At 46.6% G+C, this 26063-nt stretch overlaps 1 protein-coding gene across 1 annotated transcript; it reads right to left on the reverse strand.

Moving 5' to 3' along the window:
* Positions 1–341: 341 nt before the first annotated feature.
* Positions 342–23561, reverse strand: klhl5 (kelch-like family member 5; the record flags this gene model as incomplete). The annotated part of the gene is made up of 13 exons (XM_079219803.1): positions 342–471; positions 2579–2750; positions 3453–3590; positions 3914–3988; positions 5242–5328; positions 5986–6061; positions 6645–6869; positions 7577–7763; positions 11655–11867; positions 13207–13403; positions 13680–13816; positions 19061–19249; positions 22954–23561. 13 exons carry the CDS (start codon positions 23559–23561, stop codon positions 415–417), a joined length of 2361 nt encoding a protein of 786 aa, XP_079075929.1. The 3' UTR covers positions 342–414.
* Positions 23562–26063: the final 2502 nt, after the last annotated feature.

The following is a 26063-nucleotide window of genomic DNA, read 5'->3' on the forward strand; positions in this document are numbered from 1 at the left end:
CCTTGTCGACAGGAACAAAATAATAGGCAAGATTAAGAAAACAGAATCTGCGAGACAGGTGCTCCTTCACGCTCGGCTAAACACTGCAGGTTCCTCATCATCGCGGGTGCCGGTTCACTTCTGTGGCAGAAGTTATCAGGATGCTCAAACACGAAGACCTCATCAGAAACCTGACGTACGATGCACCCCCACGCCCCCCAACCTCACCGTGAACGTCTAAATGAGCGAGAGGCAGCGGCGAGGGAGAGTTGAGTCTGACTTTGCCGAAGTGGTACACCGCTTCATGTTCATGTCTCACACCTCCCGGGCGTCGGGCAGATGGGGTTCTCGTGGGACTTCAGTGACCACATGGGACGTGCCGAGCCACATCACGTCCGCTGTCGGGTGGATTGGGACTTTGTTTTTTTGGGGGGGTTATAGTCTGACGGCCACCACACATGCTCCTGCCCTGCCCAGACACAGAGGTGCTACCTGGAGAGAAAGACAAAACACAAGAACAGAGCTATAATCGTGGCCAACATACTCAAGGTCCAAGTCAAGTCCACGACCAGTCGAGACCGAGTCGAGGGCATATTGAGTCCGGGTTAGGATGGAGAGAAATAATCCATCTATAAACAATGTTGATCAATCTTCCAACAGTAAACGAATCACGGCGGTGAATTAAGGTTGAGGACCGTTACAGGTTCTTATAGAGACGTTGACTGAAACACAACATGATTTGTTGTTCTTGCAACCTCAATAGTAGAACAGGCAAACCTTTTAGTGAAAAGGTATTTACCAGATATTTTTAAGATATCTGCATTTTTTCCATTCTCATTAATATCTGTCTTTGGACCGCAAGTTCTCAGTAAGAGTTGGCAAGAGTTCAAAGATTGCATGCCCCTGTTTTGGGGTTGAAAAAAAAGCGTCCCTTTCATTACAGCCTCTTTTGTAAGCCGATTGGCCGCGGCCAATACTTCACATACAATAGCCTTGTAAACTAACATTTATGACAACACGACTGAGAAGACCTTTAAAAGGCCATAACCAATATCTTATAATAACAATGGCTCAAATGACCATGTGTCATGTTTAATAGGTCACTCGCAGTGATGAACAGAGAATGATCACCCGACCTCCTTCAGGTTTATAGCGAGCTTCAGAATTTACAACTCCACCGATTCGGTTCACTCTCACAGCTCTCGTGGCGCCGCGTTCAACGCCACAGCAGACAGCTGTTTTCAGTGAAGAAGCTCCAAAAAAACCGCACCGTGCTCTACCTGCTCAGCACCATCAGCAGACAGACACAGTTAGCGACCAGCTGGTTAACAGTGGAGCGTTTAGTAGGACTCTGTATTTTGGTGGAGACCACAAACAGACTAAAAAGGCAGGCACTACTGGACTTGCATTCGTCAGGTGACTAGAAACACGACTCCAAATCAGTTCAAAATGTGTTGCCCTCTGCCTGATGTTTAAATAGGCAAGTGTTTACTCAGTAGTTCACCACATCAAATTAAAATGCGTTATGTCAGTGTCGTGTCTGCAGCCTAAGGGGCCTACAAATGTGTGATTACGGGTTTATAGTAAAGTCCTCTGATAAAATGTAAACCTGAACATCTGAATTTCTGAAACCCTTCTGCTGACAAAGATCACGGACAACTCTGATAGACATCTTTGCCTCCGACCTCCAAGGAAACCCAGATTTCCGCCCAGCGACGACAATCCCTTTGGCTTCAAGCGAAGCTCTGTGTCTCTTTCTGTGGATGTCTTGTCCTGTTAGCTCTTGTAGCCACTGCTTCTACACCGATAGTCAGAGCTGTCAGTCAGTCCCCTCATTTAAAATAAAACAACACACAAACGACTTTCTTCCGTCTAAAAAATGATTGACAGATGTATGCTGAAGCAAGCGGAGGGAAGTGCTGCCGCAAACACGGGACGGACAGCCCATCCGCCTGTGTGCTTGTCTCAGCTTCTGACAATGAACAGAGGGCACATTTAACGGCCTCCACGCGTCTCCTCTCATCTCGGTCTGTCCCCGTCCCTCTGTGTCAGTCTGAACGTTCTCCGTACTCTGTATCCGCTCATCTACACCCCTCTTGTTCTCAGCGTGCGTGCGCGTCTCCAAAATAGCAGATTCCCAACGACTTTGGATGGAAATCCTCCGGGCTATGCAGGGGATGAGGTATAAATTGAAGTGTTATAGACTTGAGCTGAGTGAAAGCGTTCAACTTTGAAAAAAAAGACTCTTTTCCCTCCCGACTGCTGCGGCGGCAAGGACAATATTAGCATGAGGAAAACACACATTTACATATCAGAGAACAACCGGCAAGACACACGAGAGAGGACCTGGAGGAAGGTCAAACTGTGACTGTGGGTGTTGATTTAACAGCTTTACTGGCGTACATCAGCGTTAATTATTTGTATTTACTGAACTGCAGTCAATGTCTCTATGCACATACGAGCAAGTGGATCATGTAGATCTGATGTGCGTGCTCCACGAGAATAGAGCCTATTCAATTTTACAGACTCTTTCCTTCCAAACATATAAACGTTTGTGTGTGTGTGTGTATGTTGCATGTGTGTGCGTTTGGTTGTGTACCTGTGTCCACTCGTTTGTCTGAGGGTCGTAGGCTTCTACAGTATTGAGATACACCTGCCCGTCATAGCCGCCCACGGCGTAGAGACGGTCGCCAAGGAGACAAACACCGACGGCATCTCTGCTGATGCTCATGGGGGCGACTGCCGTCCACACATCTGTCTGAGGGTCATACCTGTGCAGAGACGCCACACACGCACACAAAACGCACAACATACAGAGTGATACTTTATGTTAACAAAAGTCCAGTAGCTCTTTTCAAATCTGTGCTCATTGAAAACCTTTTGTTTGTGGACCACTTAAAGCACAATGTGTTGCTTCGTGCAGATTACAGGTGTTAGCGAGCGTATTTTTGACAAAGCCAGGTTTGCAGGAGGGTTGCCCGCCTCCAATTTGTATGCTATGCTAAGCTAATCATGTGCTGACTCATGTGCAGCTGGATACCTCACACACTGACAGAGTGGTAGCGATCTTCTCATATAACTTTGTTTGAAGAGGCAAATAAGTGTATTTTCTCACTGAACTATTCGTTTAAATACACTTATTTTACTAAGAGGGGTCCTCAGTACCGGTCTGATACCGCTGTTTCATCATAAGCAAAGGGGTCGACTTGAACATTGCTTTCTTAATTTTGGAAATCAAAGGGTAACAAATAAATACATGAATATAAATGTATTGAATTGTTTTCAATAATGAAATAGTGCACATAAAAATATAATTACTTTTTTTAATATAATGTTTTCATATTTTTGCCTCTCAAAGTAAATTGTGAAAAGATCATTTTATATTGTAAACACACACACACACACACACACACACACACACACACACACACACACACACACACACACACACACACACACACACAAAGACTCACCTCTCCACACAGTCACTTAACCGAGATGCAAGGGATGAGGCCGGAGCATCATGACCTCCGATGGCGTACAGGAAGCCGTGCCATGTGGCCACGCCCACACCGCCACGCCTTTTAGCCATGGGAGCACAACCGCTCCACCTGTAGACGGAGGTTGTAAACGTCAGGAAGAAAAAAAGCAAAGAGTTTTCTCTAACACTGAGGAAAACCTATCAATTGTGACCAAATCAAACATTCTCTGCTTTAAAAAAGAAAAGGATTATTTTCAGCCCCAGCCTTTCCAGTGAAGAACCAAATGAATGTACTTCATAAAAGAGGTTGTTTGAATCTGGTCTGTTCTAACATCCTGAGAGGGTTAGCTGCCTCCTTTGATCTGTGGCTAAATAACCCTAGAAGCACCGCAGCAGACAGAAAATAAAGCCGGCGACGGCATTTCATTTCGCTCAAATGAAGTCGTCTCTGACCTGTTGGTGTGGGGGTCGAAACACTCCACCGAGCGCAGGCAGGAGGAGCCGTCACGACCTCCGACTGCATACAGCCTGAGGAAGACAGAAGATGGCGATGACCCTCTGGACACACACACACACACAACACCTGCCACACAAAACATTTAGTGACACTGAAAACAGATGGCGCAAAAATGTATTTATGTGTGTGCGGTTTTACAGGATTTCTGGGATAAAGCGAGGTGAGCAAAAATCAATCAGGAAGAATTCTTGGGGGGCATCCGAGCTCCCGAGCAGTCACTCAGTGTGTGAGTGTGTGTGTGTGTGTGTGTGTGTATACACATCCATGGACGGGGAAGTTGGGAAAGCGAAGAAAGAGGTGCATCAAAACCAGTCAAGCGAGTAATGAGCTCCATCAGGCAAAGAGCCCGGAGAATACACAACACATGCACACACACACACACACACACACACACACACACACACACACACACACACACACACACACACACACACACACACACACACACACAGCTGCCGCTGGATATGCCTCGCTCAAATCAGTTGTTTCTGTATTAATTAGCATCTAGAAAGCCTTTCTCTGTAGCGTCTCTATGAGGAACTGAATAATAAAAACAACGGTGCAATATTCATCGAGGCAAGTGAGGATACTCGAGTCCTGAACTTCACTACTCCCGCCGTTCATATGTGTGTTTGTGCATGTGAGTGTGTGCATGTGTGTGTGGTTGTGTGTGTTTGTGCACTGTGTGACTGTCACCTTTTCCCGTTTGATGCTGCAGTGCGTCTCGCGGTAAAGCAGCACAGCGGGGACAGTAACATAACCTTACCTGTGTTGCCTTGGTACAAGCAGACAGTGTGGAGCTCAAAGAATGTTCTCACACAACAAAGTCAGAGTTTTTTTTCTCCTACAGAAGAAAACACTATGTTGTTTTTTTGCAGCACCAAAAACTGCTGTTGAAAAAAATCTATATGTCACTGCTTTCCATACCACAAGTGCTGGATTTTTTCTATGTCACACAGTAGCTATGTACTATAATGAGGTGGGTGGTGCAGTATTTATAAATGTACAGTTACACAGTATAAATGACACTATCTTATGATTAAGTACTGTGAGGCAATCTTTGTGTCATTTCCGCAAAAACTTTCAACGATCTATTAAATTGCATCAATTTGGCTCGAAACGAGTGCATACAACAAGAGCGAGATGTCAACAAAACAAATGTCCCAAACAAACAGACAACTAAAGGCATGTGCAATGTAACAGTGCATGTGCTTATATTGAATAATTTACTTGGATTCATGTGGATGTGCGTGGGGTTACTTACTTGCCGTTGAGTACAGCTACTCCCACTGTGCTTCTGGGTGTTGCCATACTAGCTACGAAGCTCCACTGGCGAGCCTGGGGATCCCACCTGGTGGAAAGGAAGATGGCGACTTGTCAGTCCTGCTCATAATAAAACAATCTCAACTCTGAATGTTAAACACGTGATGAAATATACGCCGCAGTAAAGAGACCATTTTTTACATCACTGCATCTTTTTAGCAATAACATCTTTTTCATATTCTGGTCCTCAGCGCACCATCTATTGGGCAACGGAGGTACTGCCAAATAGCTTGATTCAATTAAAACAATGTACAAAGGGATTTATTTTTGTTTCAAAATGTGCTCAAGAATTAACTTAAATTAAATTAAAATAAAGCACAATTTAAGTGATCAGTTCTATTTAATTCTCAAATCTCACCATGCCAAACATGATCAGGTAGAGACGATAACGTTCCCTCAGATAGTGACACTTAATGTTTCAAAGCGGCCGACAGTAAGCAGAAATTGTATTATATATATATATATATATATATATATATATATTGATCATTACAGCCGTTGTTGTTGTTGTTATTTATTTATTTCCGTCATTATTATTAACTCATAATTAGTTTATCAATCAGCAGTGGGCCTTAAATGACTAAAGGCTCCAGCTGTAGTTTTTTTACTATTTCCAACTGTCTCAAAATTGTCCTTTTCATGAGTAAATAACAGAGTAAACCAGCGGTGTGAAGTGTCCCCTTACCTTTCCACTGTGCTGAGGTAGCTCCAGCCATCATGTCCTCCTACCGCGTACATGGGCCCCTCGAGGACGGCCACGCCTGCGATAATACAACAACATGTGCGGAAATTAAATCACGGCAACTCGCCAAAACCACCGTCAGCGTGGACGCACATGTGGAACCAAAGGGTGCGAGTGTTCGTTGTGTGTGTGTGTGTGTGTGTGTGCAACCACGCCCGTCGCGCGGAATAAGCGGCATGTTGACACCTCCACACTTTATTTATCTTCCTGAACATCTGTGGGGAGCCAGATGTGCGTTTGAATCCCCAAACACAAGCACAGATTTAAAAAAAAAGAAAGAAAAACAAACAAACAACGGAGCAGCAGCACAGCAGGCCTCGTCAAATGTTGTCATCGTAACTGTGCCACTCGCACAGTGAGTGGGGGGTCTGTCCTTCGAACAAGATATGCCGACTGAATCACTTACTGTTGAGGTGCAGGCGTAGCCGAGACTGACCTTTGACCTCACTGCCATAGAAGCAAATCTCTTTTTTTAATCATTTTATTAGCAAGGATCATCATAAAAAAAAAAAAAAGACTTAACCCTTCCTCCTAAAAGAACTGCCGTAATAACTGCTGTGTGATGTACGTAAATCCCGCTTGTATTGATTCTCAGGGCTCACCTAAGCCGTGCCTGTGCGTGGACATGGGAGGCATGACGCTCCAGGCCTTGCTGTGGGGGTTGTAACACTCCACGGTGTTGAGGGTCTTGAGTCCGTCTCGGCCGCCCACCACGTACAGACGGCCATCGAGGACGGCGACACCAAACTGCAGCCTCCGTCCACTCATGGTGGCCACCTGCCTCCACGTGTCCCGACGCAGGCAGTACTGCTCGATGCTGGTGGCACCTGGAGGGAACGACAGAAGAAAAAAACTAATCTGATGCACTCAGTTATTTACAAGTTACTAATCTCCCTCCCTCACAGTGGACTCTGTGAGCCTTCAAACCCACACGGATCAATGAGCTCTGTTTATGATAATCTCCACTAAAGTCTCCTCACGTATTCTCATGATTACAAGATGAAGAATAGTTCTTACATCAGGCCGGAATCAAGAGAAAATATTTGTGTGCTTCGTCATCCTAGGGGGTGCCACAAGTCATTATTGTTTTATTAGTTATCAATGGTGAGTAAAATGACAGAGAATAATGAAAAATGTCCCAAAGCTGAATGAGACTTTACTTCACTAGCATAGAAGATAAAGAAAAGAATTATTTGATAAGATGAAATCAGATCATTTGCCATCTATTTCTTGAAAAAATTAATCAATTGATTGATAAAACAGTTGCTGAAGATTTTTTAATTTATTTATTGGTTGACTAATTGTTGCAGCTCTGGCCGAGGTGCTGACCATATAGTCCCAACATCCGTGGTTGTCTTATTTATGGTCCGTTCTCTACTGCGTACCATTTAATAAATGACCAGACACTTAATACAACTAGAGATGGAATCACAGACTCAGAAGGTGAAAACAATAGCAGCCACACACTGGTACGGCTGGATAATAACAATAATCTAATGTATTTGTAAAGTCTGGTTTGTGTGCGTGTGCGTACCTTTTGTCGCGTCCATGCCCCCTACGGCGAACATGGCCCCGACCGTGGCCTTGCGCGGCCGGGTGCGGGGACTCTGAAGCAGCGGCTGGCGCTGGGGCAAGAGGTGGTACTTCATGCCCTCCATCAGCAGTCGCTGGCACTCCATACTGTCCCGCAGCAGAGGGTTGGACTCCAGGTCGGCCAAGAACTACACATACATAGATGAAAAGAGCAACAGAAGCTATCAACAAGCAATCCAACAAATACGGGGTACATGTACTGCGTGTGTGGGTTACGACGTTATCGCTGATTGTGGTTCGAAAGAAAGCTGTTTTCTCATTGATTGAGGGAATAGATCAGACCAGAGGCCATTAGTCTTTACACACACACACACACACACACACACACACACACACACACACACACACACACACACACACACAGTGTGCACACACTGACACACTAGAGGACTAATCTGTCCTCAGCATCTCATCAGCTCTCTACTCCATACCCTCTAACCTCATCTATGATCGTGCGCACACACGCACACGCGCACGCACACACACACACACACACACACACACACACACACACACACACACACAGCCAGGGGCTGCAGCGTAAAGCATTTCAGTCCGTCTGTTCCTTAAAATACATCCACAGGAAAATCACTGCCTGTGAGAGGCTGGGTGGTGTGAAGCAGGTTTTCCCTGAAGGCAAGAATGACATGATTTACATTTAGATGGGTGTGTTTGTGTGTGTTTGCATATTTGTGTGTGTGTTTGCATATTTGTGTGTGTGTGTGAGATGGAGAGCAGTCGAGGTTCTAGAGAAGCCAGATGTATTTATCAGAGTCATTTGAGGTTTCCTAGCGGTGCGTATACCTGCACATTATGTGTGTGTGTGTGTGTTGGCTGAAGAGAGAAGCCAGTGGGGAGGTTAAGGAATATAGCAAGTGTGATAAAGGACATTGGATAAAAGAGGGAAAGAATGCCCTCTTTTATCCCCTCTGTGCTGTCCGCCATCGCAAAAAGAAAGATTCGGCCCAAATAATTCAATTCGGTCACTCACTATGAAATGCATTTTCCGGTCCAGACGTGGCGAGCGTAAAGCGAGCGTGGTAAATAGATAAGCAGCTTACACGCCAGGGTGAACCCACGCTTCCATTGCACACGAACACACGGAGGGACGAATTAGGGCGAGCCCCATTTCGGCACTCGTTTGAGTGGACGTGCGATGAAGAGGGACGGAGATAGACGGCCGTGTTTGTCCTCTCCTGTGCTATTGATCCATCAGGCTGTGACGGATTGAATGTGGAGGGCGAGATACGGCTGAATCCTGCAGGAGTCCCACTTTCTCCTCGCTGTCCTCTCTTTACCTCGCAGTGGGAAGTGAGGAAGTGGTCCTTCCCTCTCCGTTTCCAGCGTGGACTTTGTCCGCCATGACCCACACACACACACAGTACCATACAGACTCCCCTCTCATTTGCGTGGCGAGAAGATGGTTTTAATTAATCAATTAGCTGAATGGCGGAACATTTATCTTTAGCGCAATAACTTAAGCCATTTTAGATGGATGACCATCTATCGGTGCGGCCGGTTTCCCACATTCATGGTCCCCAGAGGACGAAGCGTGACATTTGGAACGGATATCCACACTAATCTGACGCCGACTGACTTTGTAGATCTCAACTTTTTGCCCCATCAGTTGTTCAAGATTTGACAATGTCCAACACTTTGGTTTATGGCCAAAAATACCCACAAAACCCACATTCCCAACAGCTTAAGCTCAGCTGTACTTTATGTTTAGTGGATATTTGCTAATGTTAGCATGCCAACCCACTAAACTAATATACACGACACCCGCTAAATATCAGAATGTTGTTAATGCAGTCACACCGAAAGTGTTCAAACGACCGATCAGACGGCGCTGGTGTAAAAGCTGTCAGTGATGAAACCCTGAATCATCACTGTACACAACGCCTCCTTTTGGTCATAATTCATAACAAGCGGTCTAATAATACTAATAACGCCTACAATCAGTTATTAATCAAAGAACACAAATATACACATCAGTAACATTGAAGTGCTGCATAAACGTCCGTCCGTCCGTTGCCCATGTGGGTCCTGATGAAGTCGCCAAAACTATCCAATCAACGAGTTCCCCGACAGAATAACTTCATGTCTACTCCTCCTGGTTGGTTTGTAAAAAGGCAGCGTTCTACAGGCGTGAAAGCACCCTGACAGGTGTTTGTCTCTTTCTGCTATTTTTGAGACCAAATGATTGAGAAGACAAAAACGGCAAACAAACAATCTGTTCAGTGCGCAATGTCAAATCTACAGCCCACAGATGCACCTCTGAGGAGACTAGACCGAGTGCGTATGCGCCCCTGATAATGAGGAAAAAAGGGATTAAAGGTTTTCATTAATGTTCATTGGCGTCCCTTTGATGAGTAATCGCACGGCGGCCTAGATGCAGAGCTGACTAATTGCTAGATGAATATCGACCGGCTCTCTGTGTGAGGTTCATACGTCACTTTATTGGCAGCGCCACCGCTCATTAGGTTGCTGAATGTGAACACATTTATCTGTTTAGCGTGGTGGTGATATACTCCTAAAGGTTGAATCAGCCCTCAGCTCTCTGACCGCCTTGCTTCTGCTCTCTCTGCTCTCTCTGCTCTCGCGCTATTCCACCGCTTTGCCGCTCCGCCGTCCATCTTCTCGCCTGATTACATGTTACAGCTGCTTGGGGTTTCAGCTGACCGGGGCAAAGTCGTATATCTGAGGTGTTCATACCTCATCAAGTGCAAACCTGAGAGATGTACAGACGCAGGCGGAGAAGATGGAAAGAGGAGGGTGCGTGGAGGGGCCTGGGGGCCACAAGGGGAGATTTATCGCCACAGTTCCTTTATAAATAGTAAGGGAAACGACTGATGAGGGAGATGAAGAGAACAGATAATTTAGCTTCAGTTCAGAGCGATATCACACTTAATTAAGGTTTAAGACGTGTGTGTGCGTGCATGTCTGTTTGTGTGCATTCGACGCCCTAGGCAGTAACCGGGGCTCTGCCTGGCATATAAACTTCTCAGCATCGCATTACCAGTCTGGATACTCTTCCACTGACTAGGAGGAGCAGCGAGGGGGAGACACATGCACCCACTTCAACACAACAAAGGCGAGCACATGGGCGACAGGGTAATAGTTGTGATCGACAGTTAGCGTAATGATTAAAGGCCCTCTAATTGCACAAAGAAGATAGAGACAGCGAGACAGACTGGAGCCTGGAGGAGGTGAAGAAGGATAGGGGAGGGAGAGAGCGAGGGAAAAGAACGGCAACATGTTACCCAACGTTAGCATTTACCGAGTCGCGTTTGCGTCTAGCTGGTAAATGTAAGATCAATATTCTCAATCTTTTTGCTTCGTTTTTGGTCCCATCCGACTGCTGAGGGAAACACCTGGCTCTCCATTGTGTTCGCTAGCTAGTCGCTAATGCTGCGTTCATTATCGCGCTGCGTAAAAGGGGGCGTGGCTTATCGCCGTCGCTTCTCCCTGTGAAAAGAGCTATCATTTCCGCTATCGACCATGGAATAAATAACCACTAGTTCTGCTTTATACTTGTTGTGGAAGACCCAAAAATGTCTACTTGTCCGCTCGCCTCAAACGCGCGCCACTCATCGGAAAAAAACGCTTTTTCGCAACCTATCGCATCTGTGCATTGACTTTGCATGTAATCTGGTCGCGCATCAAATTCGCGCCGCGTTTGGTGTGAACGCAGCATAAGTGTGTCTGTCTGTCGTCTGGTGCTGGGCTTTTTTTTCCCTCCTAAGCTTTCTCGCTGCAAACGGTGTTACAAGAACGCTAACAGTGAAGCAAGACAATAAAGTTGAGGGCCGCACAGCTTAACCGTGAGCTGAGACTCGCTGTAAAGCTCCGTAAAGCTGCGGATTTGGGTGATTATTCCCCGTAGGTTGATCATTACGAGAGACTTCCTTTCAGATTGCTTTCGCATTGATTGTCATCATGAAAATAATGATTAGTGCCGTCTTAAATAAGTCAGCCACAAGAGTGCGATGTGTGACGGCGTTCTACGCATCTCTCACCTGTGGCTGCAGCAGCGGCAGTCGGATGTGAGCCAGCAGCAGGGGCAGGTGACGCTGTCGCACGTCGGCGTCGTGGCGGACCCACGTCAGCAGAGAGGTCACCACGGTCTCCTCGTCGGGCACGTTGACGTCATCCGAGGTGATCAGCCTCTCCATCTCCTCCACCGGGAGCAACAGGAACTCCTGGCCTCCCACCACCTCTAAAAAGTGTTCCTGGTGGACAGAGAGATGAAATGGTTCTAAGAGCAGGGAAGGTCACTTTAGACTGGTTGAATGAAAAACGAGTTGCAGATGAAAAACGGAATGACTGGAGGGGGGGAAAAAACAAACAATAGGAAGATATGAGTGGAGAGAGGAAAGGGATCAAGGGGTTAGAAGGAGGCAAGAAGAGAGAAACAAAAGGAAGGAAATGAGGGCTTGAGAAAGGTCAGAGGAAGATGGACGAAGAGCTGCAGACAAAAGGGACTGGAGGAGAAAAGCTTGGAATGATTCAGTTATATAAGATACGGAGGGCTGCAGCCAACCATTTTCATTATCCACTAATCTAACAGATTAATAAATCAATGCCACAAATGTTGCAAATGTCCGAGGCAACTTTCCAAAAGACACTTACTCCATTGTGTCACAAAATACAATGCGCAAAAATTAAGAAGCTGGAACCAAAGAATGTCTAAAATGATTCACTGATTATCAAAATAGGACGCAGCCTAATCTTCTGAGAATCAAATGATCGATAACAACGAGGTGCTTAAACATAGAGGCCACAATACAAATGTCTTCAGTGTTACACATTGTGCTTAACTGTGACAAAAGGAAAGGTGATGACGACAATGGTTGATGCTGCTGTGCTGCGATTGTATAGCCTAACAAAGCTATTCTCATTAAGCCAGTATTATCTGTGGCTATTAGAAAAGGGGGAGAAAACATGTAACATGTAAATGTGACCAGATGCCTACAAATAAAGCAATCTTGACTTCTCTCCATGCAGTCTATTGTGCAGCTCTTACACGTTGGCTGTAGTAATCCCGTGAGCAAGCAGACAGTCACACCCAGATAAAGCCACCTCTCACATAATTACCACAGATTAAAGTTGAACAACAATCCACTTTAGAGAGAAAGGAAGAAAGAGAGGAACGATGATCACCGACAGAGACAGACGCGCTAACACAGGAGAGAACAAGAAAAGAAAGAAGAGTAATCAAGTCGATGGAGGAGCTATTTCACAGTCACCATAGCAACCCTGTGCTGAAAACAGCCGTTGTGGCGATAATGGTGTGTGCCGCTTGTTGCGAACGAGGAACCAATTTGTTACCCAGAATAGCATCAAAGCCTGACCGAGGGAAAACTGCAGAGAGGGACAGTTTGTGGAAGGGAGCGGAGAAAGAAGCCTGTTTGTTGTTCTCACTTCGTCAACTCTGTGGTCTACCTCTGAATCTACATCATCGCTTTCAGATCAATAGCCTCCGAAGACAGTTGGTTCATTCACGCCATTGCGGTGTCTCTGCAATCGCTGCAGGGTACGTGGAGATCAACTGGCCGTGAGAAAACCCACCATAGTGTAGGCGTGCGCGGCCCGCTGCAGGTCATTGCAGCCCTGAGCGTCGGCATAGGAGCGGATGCCCAGACAGTTGGAGGGGTGGAGCTGCTTCATGAGGAACGAACAGCAAGCCTGGATCACCGCCGACAGCTGCAGCAGGCAGGAGGCCGACAGCAGAGACTCGATGGTGTCCTCCCTCAGATCGAGCCGGCCTGGAGGACAAAGGGGAGAAGATGGAGGGAAGACAGAGCGACCTCAGAATAATAAAAATTGACTGAATATTTTAAAGTGTCTTAGATTTATTATTTAAAAGGTTTTGAGATCAATAGTGACACCGCCCATCGACTCAAGCGACTGGTCAGGAAGGCTTTTGTTACACAGAACTGAGACCAAAAATGAACCCATTTATTCTGCATCGGCATGGCGGTTAGTGTGTGTGTGTGTGTGTGTGTGTGTGTGTGTGTGTGTGTGTGTGTATGTCTTGGTACCTGTGTATGCATACTGCACCAGGACCCACAATGCATCGGGGTCCACTCCTTCCATCTTCACCTCGTCCTGCTTGGCCTCCCTCACGTCGCTGGTGAACATGGCCGCGAAGTAGTCCGACACGGACGAGAGCACCAGTCTGTGTGAGCGGAGAGAGAGAGAGAGAGAGAGAGAGAGAGAGAGAGAGAGATAGAGAGAGAGAGATGGGCGTCAGTCAGAGGGGGCGGACCGCCGCAATGGAGGAGGAACGGGTACTTTTGACGTTTGCCGACAGGACGGGTCGGCACTGACGGGGAGATGCAGAATAGAGAGGCCTGGAAATGACGCACGACATTGTCGACCTGTAAATATATAACGAGTAGAGGGGTAGAGGGTCATCACGTCTCCTCCCTCTCTGTGACTACGCCTCTACACCTGCTTCTTTGAGCGTGCCCAATTGGAACAGCTGTAAACTACTTTTGCTTATTGTTGGTCGTCCGTTAGGTAGTTCTCTTCTTGCTGACGACGACAGTGGTCACGATATCAAAATTGTGACTTTGATTAAGATACCCACCCTAAATATCTCGACACCTAAACCTGAAACATCATGAAAAGTTGGAATAGATGATGGAACTTAACATTACTAATTTAAAATGTTAAAATATATCAATAGAAAATGTCCACAGTATGCAGCTACACAGATTATTTGTTTGCCGAATTACAGGAGATGCTTTGACAGATTCGGGAAAAAGATCGGAGAGCATTTGCTCTGTAATTAAAGCTGTTTTTGACATATCCCCTGTTTTCATGCCGGTATAGACACAGAAACCAGCTCAGAGCAGGACTCTGCAGCCTGGCGAGCAGTTCATGGCCTGCTTTCATCTTCTTTTAAACTTAATCTGTTGACTCAATCCTGCTGGTTAACCCGAGCTAAATCCTGTGGCCCGCAGTTTATTTTTTTGACCGCTGCAAAGTTAAAACCGCCCGCTCTAACAGGATGCCGAGGCAGTCCTCTAGCAGGGAGCCACACACACACACACACACACACACACACACACACACACACACACACACACACACACACACGCACACGCACACGCACACACATCCACACCCACACACAAAAACTAAGGGCTTACACCATCCTCTGATGGGAAACGCCGACATTTCCACACCAAGATTGATAAGACACTTAAATATTTTATTTTTTTATAATCTAATAGCTATTCTCCATCGCTTGACAGACTTATTAAAGCATCGCTTTTACTCAAACTTCCATATAAAAATGAGGATGAAGATATCAATCCTCTCCCAATGGCAATATCATCTTACAGTATACTCCTTCCCTGACGAGATGCGATAAGAGGTAGAAGAAAAAACTGTGCAAACAACAGCCTGGCATGGGCCTAAGGCATCTCCAGATGTTTGAACATAGTGAGCACATTGAGGATAGAGAGCTCAGATGTTCTTTCTATTCTCTACATAATTTAAATTCTTTGCGTACAAGAATAACACTCGAAGGTGACACGACGCCTTGGCGTGCCCTATGAAACACGTGCCAGTCCTTGCAGTTGGAGAAGAGAGAAAAGAAAAGAATATGCTTAACTTAAGGTCAATGTGAAATCCAGCGGCCGGAGAGTCTGAGAGAGAAGATATATGGCATAATGGAGAGCAAGCCGGAGGAAGGACAGAAAGGAATTATCTTAAAGGTCATTTTTGAAAGGGACAGTTAATTAATTCCTCGCCACAGAAATCCATTACCCTTTCACGTCAGTGTTCAGCGAAGTGCACACACTCAAACATCAAGGTATTCAAACAAAAGTACATGTTATCTCATATTTAATGCACAGGATTCTTTCTTTATTTGCTCTTGGAGATGTCTTTGCAAATGAGGTGGTGACTGTCTCATGGAGTCTCAATGGACGTAGAAGGCAGTCTTCCTCATTTTTTAATGTCCTGATTTGAATACGGCTGATGATAAGTAAACGGATGAGGATAATAATCCGTTTGACACCATGTGATCCGATTTTCACACGTTTAAATGGTTTCTGCCGATTTTCGGCTTCCATTGTTCCGTGTGTGTTTTTTGACTTTGTGGTCAACAGTATTGTGTGTGTGTGTGTGTGTGTGTGTGTGTGTGTGTAATCTCATTACACAGCGTGACACTGGGACTATGAGCCCGAAACAGAGAAGAGTGTGTCAGTGTGTGTCTGTGTGTGTGTGTTTATTTTACTGACAAAGATGTCAAAATACACCACAGTCAGCAGGAAGTTGCTCTGCCAGTATTCCCGTCGGGTATCTCTTTCTTATCTCTCTCTCTCTCTGACATACACAGAAAGAAAGAGACCCACATTAAAAATTAAGGAGAGTGAAACTACTGACTTTCATGAGCTACGTGAGCTATATACAGTATAGGGTTATGTACACACAAATGCACCTCGCAGGAGACACGGCAGGCGGTGTGTTGCTCCCTAATGGAAAGAGCAAAAAAGACGACCGAACGAGAGCAGGAAACAGACGAGTCGGAGGCAGGAAAACGGAGGCCGAGCTGGAAACCGAGCTGGAAACTGAACTGTCTGTTTGTGTTCGAGTGTGCTTGGTGAGGAGTCACGGCGGTGGGAAAAAAAACACAGAGAGGGCGAAAACAACAGGAGGGCTGATGGAGAGACTTACCCAACGGGCATGAGCGTTCTCCGCACATAAACTTACAGATACATGAGCGGTACATGTTTAGCCATGCCGATGGCGATGCTGGCTTAGGGGTGGCAATATGTCCGTGTGTAAATCTCTCAATAGCTCTTGCCATGAAATGTTGTCCCCTAATGACTTTAGTGATCGCCTGACTTTTGCTCCAACGCCACCAGCAGGGTAAAGTTTCTGCTTAACCCCTCGGGGTAAATTGTAATAACGAGGTAATTACTATTTAGCCGCTTTGCTACATTTTTTATTTGTCCAACACTTTGCTCAGCTTTCTTCCGTTTCTCCTTGTCAATGGTTTTATGGGGAGGTTTTCCCCTTATCCTGATAGAGGGTCTAAGGGCAGAGGGCATCGTAAACTGAAGAGCCTCTAAACCCGCCAGAGGCAAATTTGTGGTATTGTGCTATATAAATACAACTGACTGGGCTTTGGTTTATGATTGGATACTTGCCAAATCTCATGATATTCTCGTATACCTCAGCAGTACTTTGTCTTCAGTGCTAAACAGCAAATGTGAGCATGCTAAACTTGGTGAACATGGTAAACAATGTACTTGCTCAACATCGACATGTTGGCATTGTCATCGAGGTACACAGAAGTTTCTGTACTAAAGGTGTATTACTTCAAATCAGTTTGAGGTAGCACACTTAGGGGTGCTCACTCGGAGGTACAAAAATAGCTTTTGCAAGATAATGTATTTGCATAGGGCACTGCCTCCGAGAGAAACGGTATGACTGCTCTAGTTTAAAGAAGCGCATATAAAGCTTGAGCTTTGCTCACATTGCGCTGCTTGCAACAAACTCCACAGAAACCCTGTGCAGCTCCACACAGTACAAGTGGCCCATTCGGCACGCACTCTCTCGTTTGTGTGTACTTGTAAAACAGAAAGCGAGAGGTGTATGTTTTGTTCCCAGAAAAGCGTTTTTTTATTTATCCTACACATGCAGTAAATCAATTGCAAACAAAACACCCACTTCCAAATATTTCACTCCCACCCCCTTGCAAACACACACACACACACACACACACACACCTTCAAATGCCGACACACTCTTACACATGCACCATTTGGGTTCTCATACAGCGGGGTCTTTTGTTTGTCACCATCTGTGCTGGAGGACTAAATCAAGTGAGGAAGGCGGCGAGAGAAAAGGAGTCTTTCTGCTGTAGGAGGGCCGCTCTTCTGTGTCTCCCATGTGCAGATGGACCCTGCTGCTGCACCCGTGGCCCCATGCCCAGAGAGGCAGCGGCGACACAGCAGCGGTAGGGGGGGGCGGGGCTATATGGTGGGTGAGTGTGTGTGTGTTTGATGTATGATTCAGAGGCTCAGTTGACTATGTGTGATACAGAGAGACTACAAAAATAAAAAAGGGACTTTCAAGAGTGTGACTGTGTGAGCAGTATGTGTCACCATGTGTGTGTGTGTGTGTGTGTGTGTGTGTGTGTGTGTGCACATGCACGTCTTGAGATGTTGTGGTGAATGCGCCATCCTTACGTTAAATAAAGATTGATGTACGATTATCTAATTCCTTTTAATATAGCTATTAATTGCTTTTCGGATTCATTGTTTTGTCTATGAAATGTCCTCAGAGTTAGAAATCGCTAAGTCACTCCCAAAACGACATATTTACGTTGCTAGGTTTGCTCAGTTTTGACCAACAGTAAAAAACACAAAGACGTACAACTGGCATTTTGTTTGGCATTGTTTGCTGATGAAGTGATGATTGATTATCACCGTAGTTGCAGATTAAATTAATGTTGATAAACGAATCAATTCATTCTTACAGCTCTGGATGGATTTATGTTTCATGTAATTGGTAAATGGACCCCCATTCACACACCGATGGCTCAGCCTTTGTATGATGAAGAGATTATAAAGCCCCCTTAGGCAAATTTGTGATTCGTGGTATCAGGCTACATAAATAAAATGGACTTTGGTTTATGACCAACAACCTGCAAATCAAATGAAATTCCCGCCTACCTCAGCTGCACTTTGTGTTCATTGCTAAACACTTAATTTGGGGTGGAGTGTCTTGCCCAAAGACATATCGACATGCACTGGTGGAGCCAGGGATCGAATCCCCCGATCTTCTGTTTGAAGGACGACCCAATCTCCCCGACAACACTCATGTGTGTGTTTGCACTCGTGGCCCAAAGTAAACATAATTATCTGAAAACGAATTACGAAAACAAATTCTGCTTTCATTTCCCCGAATGATGCCAAAAGAGGAAGTTCTGTTGATTGCCGTTGTCATCAAATCTTTCACTCTGCTACTATGACACAGCGTTTGTTTTACACTGGTGAGGAACACTGATCATGTATGTGCTAAAATGACCAGTTAAATAATTAGGAAATTCAATGAATGACAATTTTGACAAATCGTGCAACCCATTCAGTCATTTAGTGACGAAATAATTGTCGGAACACTGACTCCTTGAAGCTTTTTCAAATGTGAAAATGCTTTTCTGTTTCATATCGTTGTAAATTGAAAACTGATTGTTGCTGAGACAAAACATGGCATTAAAAAAAGACAAACTTGGCTTTAGGAATTTCGGCTGAAAGAATTCCCCAATTTATCCCAAACAGAGCTTCATCGATGGCATTTAGCCATTAGTGGCGGCCCTGATGTCATGCATCTATTCTACGTCGCCACCTCTGCCGTGAATGTTTTGCGTGTGACATCGTAGCGCCGTGTTCGCTCCTACCTGTGTGCAGGTATCCGCCTGTCTTCCACCACCAGCACGACGTCGCACAGCTGCCGGGATCTCAGGTAGCCCTCCATCTTGCGGAAGGTGACGTCGGCGTGGGACAGGGCGTTGAACGTGCACTCCTCCGGACACGCACATGGCTCCATGGACACGCACGAGGACAGCGTGGCGCTGCTGTTGGACGTCCTAGCGCGAAGACAGACAGACAGACACAGAGAGAGGGAGACAGAAAGCTTTGAGCGCGTGGCGTCGGTGACGATTCTGTTTCGGTCAAAACAAACGAGACAGATGTGCGGCACCGCTGCTCGGTGTCGCCCGCGTGCCGTCTTTATTCTTCGTGCACATTCGCTTTCCCCTTCACTTCTCAACAGGGTTACTGTATGTCGCCAGCAGCAGACACAAAAAGCTCGGTAATGGTCCAATTACTGGGAGTAAATGGCCAGATAAATTTAGCCCACTTAAAAGAGAAGCTGCCAATTAAATAGCTGTGGGAGCCGAACACATCGGATGCGCGGTGATTTACCCTGCTCCCCAACGGCAGCCAGTTTCCTTGTTCCTACACCAACGACAAGGAGAAGTGAAGCAGGGTATTTTGGGCCGGGACGACCTCAACATTCGTAATTCACTGGTGGAAGTGTCGCACCACGGTGACGTCTTGTTCTTCCCGTTGGAGCCGGTGTGTGTGCGCTCATCAGAAGGACAAGCGCCGACAGTACAGCCGCACCGTAAATTATCAGCCATCGCGGCCATGGCTCCCAAACCGGCATTTAATTTACAAGAGCCAGGGCCGCACTCCGTTTTTTTAATTTAGCAGTAGAAGTGGCAGGACTGGCCCTCCAGCGCAAAGAGATAAATGAAGTGATACTCCAAGGATGATATCACTTCAACTCTGCAGGTAAAGAGAAATCACACTCTTTTCGGGATGTGGAAGTGTGTGTGTGGGTGTGTGTGTTTGGGAAGGTCTGTCCTCAATCACAATTTCACACACATATTCTCTCAGCAATAAACAGACAACAAAGTTCTAGAAATGCGGCTTTTCTACATGATTTTAAATGCTAATACTAAATGGTCTTGAACAGGATTAAATTGCAGACATCGTTCTTTGTATGCATCTCGAGTGTGTCCTCTTTTGGTTTTGTTTTTTGTTTATCTTGGCGGTTTTCTGGTCCGGCCTCCTCATCTATTTCGGGCTTCAGAAATGAAATTTGACCTGAATTTGAAAATAATCTCAGACACCGCTAAGTAAAAATCTAATTAAAACGCTGGTGTGGCCTTCAGTGTGTGTGCTCATGCATGCATTCCGGTTTGTGTGTGTGTGTGTGTGTGTGTGTGTGTGTGTGTGTGTGTGTGTGTGTGTGTGTGTGTGTACGCTGCTGCTGATGTGCTATAACAGGAGTCATTTTCCCTCTGCCTGTCCTCTACTCCCCTCAATCCGCCTCCCGTCGTCACTCTTGCATCTAATCTCATCCATCACTCACTTCGTTCCACCTCATGACATTGTCCCGTCATCCATCTTTGCCTCTCTTTTTTTCTCCTCTCTTCCCCAACCCAATCTAACCTTCCAAGGAGGCCTTTTGGCCAGCTTTCCTATATATGCTCTTGTGTGCGTGTGTGTAGATGAATGGCGTGGCTAAATACTGCCAGAGGAGACGACTTTGAAGTGGGGGAGCGCTGCCTTCCAGTCCCCTTAATTGAGCCTGGCAGGCACTCGAGAGAGAAACAGGGGAAAGAGAGAGAGAGAGAGAGAGAGAGAGAGAGAGAGAGGGGGGGGGGGTGGAGACAGAGAGAGAATGTGTCTGGGCCGAATCAACACCATGCAGACAGATTTTTTAAACCCCTGCACCAGGCAAGGACAGTCACACCACTGTCGTTCAGTGGCTCTCTCTTTCTCTTTCTCTTTCTCTCTCTCTCACTCACATTTGCTCGCACACTCCCTTGTGATTAACTACCCAGCCTGATTAGGCTAGTGCAAATAATACTTGGTTCAGCGGGCGGATATACGTATATATATATCGTGCCGCCACCACGGTGCCTGCCTGGTCACATGTTAAACCCCTGTTCCCATGACACACACATGCAAATGCTTTTGTTTTCTCCAACACATTAGAAAAGGGGGAGGAAAAAAAGAAGAAAAAAAGAGAGGGCAAATTAATGGACAAGGGTGGGCAGAGATGAACACGGGACGGAGGGAAAGAAGGGAGGCACACCAGGATTAAAAGGCGGGCGGGGGGAGAAAGTAAAAAGGGAAAGGAGGGGGATCAGTGAAGTCGAGCCTTTCAGCCACTCTGGGATTCAGCACGCGTCCCTTCCCATGATCCCACTTGGGATTCAGCCACTTGTGTTCTTGGAGCATCATACTGTACACAGGGGCTCTCAGAGTGAGGGGATGGATTGCATACACAGACACACACACATACATACATACATACATACATACATGCATACATACATACATACATACATACATACATACATACACTGTAGAACACTGCAGAAGCCAGTCTCTGTGTTGGTATGGCAACCCTAACATGTGCAGGGATATGGCTACATCCTGGACATGCACAATGCGTGCTCCAGTACGGTGCAGGTCCACATCACAATGTTTTCCTTGCCATATGATATTGAGTCTGGTGTATGTGTACATGTGTACGTGTGCATTACTACTAAGGATAAGTCATTTTCCGTGGGAGCACTGCCGGACTCCCATCATCACTGAAGATGTGACATCGAGCCTCGCATAACAATAGATATATATTTTTTAAACCATATTTTTCTCTCTCTCTGGTGCGCACAATCTGACATTTGAGATGAAAACAGATGGGGTGTAGAATGAAAGCACATCAGACTTTAATTTTTTTTTTTTAAATATATTTTGTTCTTGCTCCCACTGAAATCTTCTTTTTTTTTAAGTGTGAGTCCTACTAGGATTCATCGAAATGTTCTGATGTGTGTCTTGGGAACATGCAGAATAATGGGAGGCTTTCAGATGCGTTATTACGCCAGTATAGTGAACATGCACTCATAAACAGTCTCTCTCTCTCTCCCTTTCTAAAACACATCATAATCTGTAAAAGACTTCTGATGTCCTAATTGCTGTGTTTCGCTGTTTCTACGGCAACACATGAATTCAAACAGCTGGATGGGGCCACGCCAATGCTACACGCTCCCTCCACGCGTGTGCACGCGAACGCGCACACGAGCACTGGGGATTGTGAGTAAACGCTGAAAGGGAATCAGTCGCCGAAGACAAAACAATATAAATGTCAAGTGCAGAGTATGTAGCCACACGCGCGCGCGCGGCTCAGCCCTGGAGTCACGTTGTTAATTTGACTGGCAGTATCCCGTGTTCTCGAGGGGGTGCGTTTGCGTCCTCTAACAGAAGTCTGGTCAATGGAGCCTCATTAGGAGGTTGAGGGGAGAAATCAGTGGAGCGCATGCCGTCCCAGATGTACTCAAGCCCTCATCTTCTTCCTCCAGCTTTCTGTCTATCTGTATGCTTGCAGCCTTAACGGGTGACCCACCACCACCGCCGCTGTCTCGCCGGCCTCTTGCTTGGTGAATCCCCCCCATGTACCTACTGAGTGAGGGCGTATTCACCTGCCAGTGATGGTAATTACGAGAAGTGTATAGTAACACAAACGTAACGCCTTGTCAACGCGAAGACAGCAGGTAAATGCGATACATTATAATGTGTATAACCTTGTATGTAAACCTAAAAGCTGTAACTCAGCCGAGTGACCATGCCCTGCACTTCCATAACTTTTAAGTCGTATGTGTTTGTGTGTGTTTTGCGCATTTAACTGACTTTATTCGGTACGAATTGTGCCCGTAACTTTAGTTTTAACTGCAAGGTCCCAAACAGGCATAACGCTCCCACCTCCGCCTCCTACCTGCACGAGCTGGAGTCGGTTTCCTGGTGGTTGTCCTCGGTGCCCGACGCGGCCGGTGCTGCCGCCGCCGCGCCCTCCTCCTCGACCCCGACGTGAGCGGTTGGCTCCGGTACCAGCTGAGGCACCGGAGCCTCGCCGGGGGGCTCCATGTTCCCCGCGGGTCGGGAACGACGCTGAGGCGGCGGGGAGACCCACGAGAGCGCAGCGGCGGCGGGACTCCTGCACTCCGGCTGGCTGAAGGAGCGCGTGCAGGAGCTCCCGGTCGCGCCAACGGCTCCTCCCGGTCCGCCCCGACTCCCTGTCGGATCAGCAAACTTTCTGCTGCTGCCGTTACACAGGTTAGACCCCGCGCTGCCGCTGGACACCAGCCCGCTGTGACCCAATGCGCCGGGGTTTGCGCTGGCTGAATTCGAGCTGCTGCAGCCGCTGGCTGAAGCTCCGTCTCCAGGGCTGCCGCCGCCCGCTCCTCGCCCGGCGAAGTAGTCTCCCAGCGGCGGGGAGTGAGGCGGAGGGACCGCGGGGTGACCGAACCACCTCCATCGGATCCTGAGGATCTGCTTCACATCGAACTCCTTCCGCGAGGAAGAGCCCGAGCCGCTACTCGACATTCCAGGGCTCGGCACGAATAAATGGCGCGTGCCGCTCTGCCGTTAAAACTGTACGCTACTTGCACGCGCGCCTCTCCTGGCAACCGCACGCCCGTTAACCGCGACTGGATGTAGTGAGCGTAGTATAGCGGAGTATATAGACTGGGAGAGAGAGAGAGAGAGGAAGCGAGAGAGAGAGAGAGAGAGAAAGGAAGGTCTGCACAGAGTTTGAACGCCAGTGCCAAAGCTCTTTCATGCGCAAACCAAACCACAAACATTTGCCACAAGGACAAATTAATGTCACATTTCTGCCTGTGCAGGCCACAGGCATTTTGTAGCAGAGAGGAATGATCATCATTGTTATTATCATCATCATCATCATCATCATCATCATCATCATCATCATCATCATCATCATCATCATTATTCAACAGGCCAGACAATCAATCAATAACGGGCTACTTGAGAGTAGATGGGACCATCAATCTGTTTGGCAAACAACTCACTTGAAATTGCTGGTTTTGTCGAACAACAGTCCGACAGCGACTTGCATCTCAGAATTAAGAATGGAACCAGCGAATGTTTGCTTTTTTTTTTTGCTTGAAATATTAAAAACCATTTGAGCGATTACTAAAATGAATTTCAAACATTGCAAACGTTCTCTGGATCCAGCTTCTCTAATGTGAAGTGTGAACATTGTCTTAAAAGAACAAAATTGTAACTGATTTAGCAAATATCAGATGAATCAATGTAATCACCAGTTGGGTTAGGTCCCGAAGACATTGTAAAGCATTCAATTTCAGGGTTATTTCTTGGTTTAAAGCTTGTGGTTGTGATAGGTTTATGACAGCAGTTTTTGTTGAGTTTAGGATAGGTAATAAATAAATCCACCAGTAAAAACACTGTGTGTGTCGGCCAATGCATGCATATGCGTCAGAAGGAGTGTGCCTGCAGGTTCTTGAGGCCGCAGCAATCCTTGCATGTTCATCATAGACTCCGAAATGTAATGAGACGGTGGGTCCATCCTGTCTATCATCTTCATTTCCACCCCGTCTGGCTGTCTTCGCTCACGTTCCGTGTGGGTCTCCGTCTCTTTCTTGTTGCCCTCTGACGATCAATAACTTTGTTTAGAAACCGGGCAACAATAAGCAATGAGCAGATATTGCAGAGAGAAAAACCAACGGCATGGCTTTGAATCACCACAGTGGGGGAGTTGAGTGTCCTTGAAAATGAAATTGTCTTCCCCGAATGCACCCAAACACACACACACACACGCACTCCTTATTCTCCTCTTTGTTCCTCCACAAACCATTTACTCACCCATTACAACACTTCCTTCCCGCCTGTTCCTTCTCCTCCCCTCCATCTGCAATGCAGCAGCTATTCATAGACAGCAACGATCATTTGGGATCGGGTCCTGTGGGAGCCATCCTCCATCCAGATGCCCGGGGCGCCCAGCGGGCGGAGCAGCCAGCCAGAGCCTCCCTCACCTTTCCCCAGCAACCCCCTTTTTGACGACCACCGGAATGGGCCTCGAGCCACGGAGTGTGTTTCTGCACGGAGGGTCGCCAAACAGGAAGGTAGGGATGCTTTAGGAGCCCCAGTCAAGCAAAAATCAATAAGGCAAAGAACCGAGAGCAGTTTGTGGATTACACGAACGGGAGATGTGTTGCCCATAAATTGGCTCTGCAGACTTCACAGCCAAGCCACGACTAAATGACTGAACGGAGCAGGTGAATGCGGGTGATTTTTAAACCTTTTCCCGCTTTTGCTTGCCAGATTCTGAGAAACACAGAGGCTCTTCTTCAGCGTCAGGAAGCACTGACAGCTAAGTGAAAGACCACCCCGCTGCACTATCTGATCAATACCACGAGTCGATACACACACACGAACACGACGAGTTTGCGAGAAGGCACGAAAACAAGCAGCGGTATCGTTCAGGCAACAAAATAACAAAGGGTCACAGCAGGGGAGTCGGGAACGAGATTGCACAAATCTAACAAGTTTTTTTCTTCTTCTTGAAACACCGACTGATTGAGTGGAAGAAACTTTCATGATTTCCAACCAGAGCGTACACACTTGCTCTCCCACCCACGGAGCCCTGAACACAACTCGAAAAAGAAACAAAGAGTAAACCGATGCATTTCTGCAACACCCGCGATGGAAACAGTCGGGGCGGGTGGCTCTGAGGGGGAATGAAGCTGTGGAACGACGGGCATTCGGCTCTGGTCTCCTTCAGTTGGATCTAATCATTGGTCACTTGGCAGGAGCCTCCTTGAGCCGCTATACTGTTATTGGTCTCCTGGCTGCGGTAGTGTAAGGCCATCACTCAAAAACTCTCCGGCACAGCTTTACAGCTGCACAGCACTCTGGAAACACACACACACACACACACACACACACACACACACACACACACACACACACACACACACACACACACACACAAACCCCAAGAAAACGACACCATGGAATCCCATTCACACACACTTCACACTCGATAATCATTCTGGTTGTGTGCAT

Source organism: Taurulus bubalis (assembly GCF_910589615.1).
Source record: "Taurulus bubalis genome assembly, chromosome: 6".
Taxonomy (NCBI): Eukaryota; Metazoa; Chordata; class Actinopteri; order Perciformes; family Cottidae; genus Taurulus; species Taurulus bubalis.